General features: G+C 53.1%; 1 protein-coding gene across 1 annotated transcript; it reads right to left on the bottom strand.

Annotated features, from left to right (window-relative positions):
- Positions 1-3701: 3701 nt before the first annotated feature.
- GWT1 (Glucosaminyl phosphatidylinositol (GlcN-PI) nositol acylation protein) lies at positions 3702-5363 on the bottom strand (the record flags this gene model as incomplete). The annotated part of the gene is made up of 2 exons (XM_053199036.2): positions 3702-5093; positions 5256-5363. 2 exons carry the CDS (start codon positions 5361-5363, stop codon positions 3702-3704), a joined length of 1500 nt encoding a protein of 499 aa, XP_053043543.2.
- Positions 5364-5859: the final 496 nt, after the last annotated feature.

Below are 5859 nucleotides of genomic sequence, written 5' to 3'. Positions count from 1 at the left end.
CTGAGCGTGTGCCTAGTTTGGAAAGGCCAACATGGTACCAAACACCAGTTCGCCGTCCGAAAGCAAGTTGGCTACGGGCCGTCAGTTCCAATCTCGACGCCTTCCACAGGTCATCGGCTGCGGGACGAGATGCGATGCATGGTGCCGAGCGTGGTTGGCGTCGCCCGAAGTGGAACGCAGATGCAACTTTTCCCACGATTCATGTCCAGCACCAATCAATCGTCAATATCTCGAGGTCTCTACGACTGAACCGCATTGAGGGCAGATGCCCTTTCCTTATGCAGCAGTAAACTACAGAAGCTACAGAGTCGCATCACGATTTACCTTTGCGTTTAGTCGGCCACCGTCAAACGAAACACCTCATACCCCCTGCTGGTGGGCTGGGCATCCAGGCGATAAAGACCGGGGTATCGACATGGTCCGGGGGTCATGTCGTTCTGACTTGTCATCATCACCAGGACCAGCTGCTGCCGCACCACTGCCCAAACCGGTCGACTGTCCTGATCCTCCCGCAACGATTTGGATTTCGTCCGATTCCATCCCATCCTCCGTGTCCATTGTTGACTAGGAGCTGGACCGGTAACTTGTATCTCCAGTCAGTCAACTGTGCCACGTTCTTCTGCCTTGTGCATTTTGGTGCAATTGCAGCTCTATACAACATCACTCAGACGGACAGGATCGTCCTGTGAGCTGCGGCATAATTAATCGCAGATGGCTGCTAGTGTACGCACTTGAGACCGCAGCGAGGTCCCTTGCATTGACGTGGCAGGCTGCATTTCTCCAAATTACCGCCCAGAACCTGACTGGTTGGCGGGCGGTGTCTGCGAGACCGGACTGTCAAGTTCCCCTCGCTCCTCAAACGACGGATCGCGTGTTTGCGCATCGCGTGTCATTTGGCAGCGCTCGCCTCCCCACACATCCATCTTAATATCGCCGTCGCCATCGCCTTCGCATTTTACTGAATCCCCAATGTTTATGCGCACCAAGCGGTTGGATCTGATGGCGCATGGCTCAAGGACGAGTCGAGGTTCATTCACCCACGAGGTTACCCGATTATCACGCAGCATCCCTTGCCTTAACGAAGTTACCTTCATCTTAATACTTGAATGGCTCACTCGGCGGCTATCCTCAGCCGTCGTCAATGCAAGGTACGCACGTAATCGAATCTACCTTATTTCACCAAGCTTCTGGGTCTTCAGGCTTTACTCTCCAGGTAACTAATCCTTGTCCTCCATTCGCTGCATCTTGATTCGCCTGTCTCATTGTAATCAATCATCAGAGACCTTCTGTACAGGCTACAGCCGTCCCGCACTCGTGGATAGAATTCCGTTTCGCAGGTCCTACAAGCTCCATTACACTTCAAGATACTCGCTCCTCTTTGTCCTCGGAAGATCCACCCCTGACGAATATTCGCTTTGGAGACCAAGATTATGCCTGCTTGCGGCAGACCGATGCTCTATGCGAGCCATTGGTGGTCTTACATACAATTGACAGTATTTTGATATTCTGCCGATCGGTTGCAGTGCACCACACCGAATAAAGCCCATCCGTTTGCGCAGCTTATCAAGCCATATACAAAGCTGACTGAGCCGATTTGCATTGACCATGTTCTCTAAGTAAGAGCAATACCGATATTCAAGGCGAATACCGTTTGCTTCGTCCTTCTGAAGGCGGTAGTGGTTTGTCTGCTCATAACCAACTTGCGAAGACGACTAAAGTCGTGTCCACCATCTAGCCAGCATTAACATCGGAGATGAGGCGCACGGCGTTTGACCGGGGTCTGCCTGCGTCAGCCCAAATACAACCTGTCCGTCATGAGCAGGCTGAACTTTTGAAGTTCTGAACCAGCTCAAAATGCCCCGGCTCGACTTGCCAATTGAGTGGATTCAGGGCTGGCCACAAGTCATGTCACTTGGCACCTTCAAGATTTGCGTACCCAAGAGCACTTTCGCATCCTGAAAAATGCACGTGCCGATGAAGAGGGGCTTCAAATGTCGGCCAACTTCTTTCTTTGAAGTTTGACTGCCCAAAGACCCTCTCGGTCAGGTCTTTCCGAATGACCCCCCCATGGTCATACATCAGTCAATTAAGCCAAATTGACATTCGTCTCCCCCGGTCTTGGAGCAAGCGAGCTGCCCCCTCGAGAAGATCATCCCGGGACAGCCCAGCCAGACTCGGCACTTGGGGCCACAATATCACGGTGGATGTGTTGTCCAGTGACATCATATTAGTTCTTGAGCGGACGACGAAAGCCCTGGCGAGCTATCGTCGTGTATCCGTACTCTATACAATAGGCGAACATAGCCTCCGATATAAGCCGAGAACAATCACCACGGCTGTTCTTAAACTGAATTAATCGACGGTGAAGACGAAGCCTCTTTGAATAGTTAGCAACGAAGATGATGAGCAGAGCCATATTATGGATAACCTCCAGCGACGACTCCACGGACTAACAGTAGACGAGCCCACTCATCAAAGGCTCAGGAAATTCGCGTAAAAGGCGCGACGCGTCTTTATTTAATCTCACATAACCCCGTCCCAATTCTCCATCTTCAAATAACCCATTACCCAACTGCAACTTGGGCCATGCGGCCCAATCCATGATTCCCCCCTCCCAAAAGGGCCGCAGGGGACGACCCCGGCTGGTTCGAGCAAACACGTTGACGAACCACCCGTATCCGGACATCGGATTCCTGTCCGGGGATCCTTCGTGTACCGACCCAAACGTGTGTTCCGCAGGACCGTACCAGCGTACGTATCCGTAGGGTCCGTAGGTAATAATTCGGCAGAGGTGGGAAGCGGGAAGCAAGCCACATTCGAGGGGGAAAAGTCCACGCGTTCGACTATGCGAAAGTGGTGTTGGTCGGTGTGCGGAATTACGTCCAAACGGGGTTCCCGGCGATCTCGAACCAACTAACCACGGACCTGGACCAAGTTTTTGGTAACCATTTTGTTGTTGGATTTTTTCCTGTTTGCCTCGCCTCGCCTTGCCTAGAGCCAGCCCTGTCCTCGTCCAGTGATTCCAGGAATCCAGTTTGAGCTCACCGAGTATTCTAGAAGATTTCCAAAGAAAAACCCGGCGGTGTGGATCGAGGGACAACCCCGTCAATGCAAGGGATCCGTAGGCCCGGCCACCTCACCCATTCTTTGAGGGACGAATAGAGTAATATCAAAGTCACATCCAACCGCGGGTCTTGCAACAACAACAAAAAAAAAAAAAAAAGCTTTGTCCTGACTGCAGTTGCCAAGTTGCGAGAACTTTGAAGCTTTGTCCACGCCGTGGTGATGGCTTGCTCTTTTCTTGCTGGTAACGAGATTTTGCTGTTGTACCACCGGAATACAGGATGATTTGTCAAATTCATCAGCCCCGGGAAAGTTGCCTATTTGGAAACCTCTTTGATGTCAGACTGTAATCAGTCAGCTGACGGTCTGCGGTTTTCCGGTGGCTCCGTGTTCGTAGCCCGCCCGTATCCTCCGGGTTTGTTGGGCTGCTAAGTCTGTTCTCAGCAGCGACAGCCTGTCTCCATGGAAGTCGATCGGATGCTTCGCGGCTTGGCCATCCTCGAACGACACGCCGAATCCGAATAGGTGTTGATGTAATGCCTTGTTGAGATATTTTCTAGCTGATTATCTGAGCCCAGTATCACACGGTGGGTGAGATGTTTGTAGCTGTGCGACTCAAAATTTTATTTCAACATCATCTATAGTTTGATGGAGATATTGTATTCGTCCAGTCCGAGAGCGATGGCTGTGATTGCTCCGCTATAGGCAACCAAGATACCCATCGTTGCCATGGGCCCAACATTCAGTGTCGGCACCGTCATGTTGACCAGTCCTGTCAAGACATTTGCGATGAGGAACAAGAACAGGCCGTTGCGATTGTAGGCGCGGAATACCCTGCTGGTCGCTGTATGATACGCCTCCTTCTCGGTCTTCGCGTCAGTCGCATTGTAGAAAGATGGGAAGAAGAAAGTGTCCACTAGAGCATAGGCTAGAAGTTGTGTCGAGTTGAACGCCGCTGTCCACAGGACATAGGGCAGGTTCGCGAGACGACGTGAGACGTTCAGACCGTCGCCGTAGCTGTTGCTGGTGGTCAAAAAGTATAGCCCTGTCCACAAAGCAGACCATATGGCCATCATCATGAGAAGCGTCTTGCGCTGAGTAGCAGGAGTAGAATCGCTTTTGGTGTTCAGACTTCGAGGTAGGACGTACATTCCCGTATCCTGTCCCGCAAGGAAGATGGCCAGGTAGCCGAAGAAGCTGAAGACACCTTCTCGGTTCTTTGAGAAGAGGTCGGTCCTCGGGGCGGTCAGGATGTAAGCCTTCAGGTCGGTGCTCTCCAGAGCCACCTGATACAGCACACTCAGGATGATTGCAAGAGCGGCGTAGCTAGGTATAACCTTGAGCGCGGACTGGAAGAGGGCAACAAACGGCGGCAGGAAACCCAGCGTGAAGAAGAAGTTCCAGTGAACGCCATACTCGGTGACATGTTCGGCGTAATCGAGACCCTTAACGCTGAGCAAGCGAATGACGCCCAGGACGAGTAGCGGTAAGGAGTGGCGCATCGACTGCAGCAGACGTGTCGTCAAGGGTATCGATCGACCTTCGGCGCGCTCTTTCAAGACGGGCCGAGCAGCGACAACACCGGCGCTGAAGACGAAGGACCCGACGCCCATGTCCATCAGCGATGTTCCCCATGTCTCGACCTTGGCGAAGCGGCGCGGAAAGAGGCGGAAGTCGACGGCGAGGATGGCGATGCAAGTGATGACCAGCATGCTACCCCGGTAGTGTGTCAGGAAAGGCTTTACGGGCAGTACGGAGAGCGGCCCCGCACCGGAGCCGGCCGTGGGCTTCGCATTGGGTGGTATAGCGGGCTTCTTGCGACTGGCGCCGAAGTTGGGAGGCAGGGTGTAGATGAGGACGGCAGGGCCGAGGAGGAGGGCGCAGAGTAGCAAGGGGGAGGAGGCGTAGAGAGTCGTGGACAGTAGGATGGCGGTGACGTTGAGGAGGAAGTCGGCGACAGCTCCCAACAGCGTGTAGGGTTTGAAGAAGGATTGGCGTGATTGGAGTACAGACCACAGCAGGACGGCGACCTGGAAAGGAATGCGGATGTCAGTACTTTGCTTTGTCTCGACGCATGCGCTGCGCGGGGGCGCGTGTGATGTGAAGGGGGGGAAACAGCAGCAGCAGCAGCAGGGGATCAGAGGGTCAGGAGGGCAGATCAGAGTTTCTGTTCAAAGAAGATAGTTACGCACGGGAGCAACTGCAGTCACATAGTTGACTTCGGAGGCGGAGCCACCAGAGAGGTTGGAGACAAAGTCTTCCTTGAGCTTCTTGTAGCTCGCGGCCGTAGCGTCGGACATGTTTGCGATGGCTCGAAAGAGAGTTTGGTTTCGTTGGTTTCTGGTAGAAACAAGGAATGTGGGAGATGTTCAATGCATGTCCAAAGAGAAGGGAATGGTTTTGACGAGGGTGAGCATTGCTTTTGCCCGGCTCAGCAAAAAGAACAAGCTGTTCGTTGTTGCACTTTTGGAGATGTGGTTTTTACTGGTAACTGCAACGTCAACCTTTCCTGGACGTCCAATTCCTTCTGTGTCCTCTCCACCACTCGGGAAAAAGACGAGACGAACTCTGGCCAGAAGGAGCAGCAGCACCAGCTGGGTGGGCAGGTGGTCCAAGCTCCTTCCAGTTTCCAAGTGCTCCAGACAAGATACGTACCTGCCTTGCCTGAGTGATTATGTAAGGCAATGAAGTGGGAAAGAAGAGCCAATGAACAGCTCCTTCCGCAGCACCGTGTGGGTCTTGGTCCGATGGCCTCGGAGGCACGGAGAGGAAGGAAGGGGATTCACGGTATACGGA

The sequence above is a fragment of the Colletotrichum fioriniae genome (assembly GCF_027942845.1).
Source record: "Colletotrichum fioriniae strain IMI 355084 chromosome Unknown scaffold_1, whole genome shotgun sequence".
Taxonomy (NCBI): Eukaryota; Fungi; Ascomycota; class Sordariomycetes; order Glomerellales; family Glomerellaceae; genus Colletotrichum; species Colletotrichum fioriniae.
Note: the sequence above shows the minus strand (reverse complement) of the source record. Positions and strands in the feature narration are given on the sequence as shown.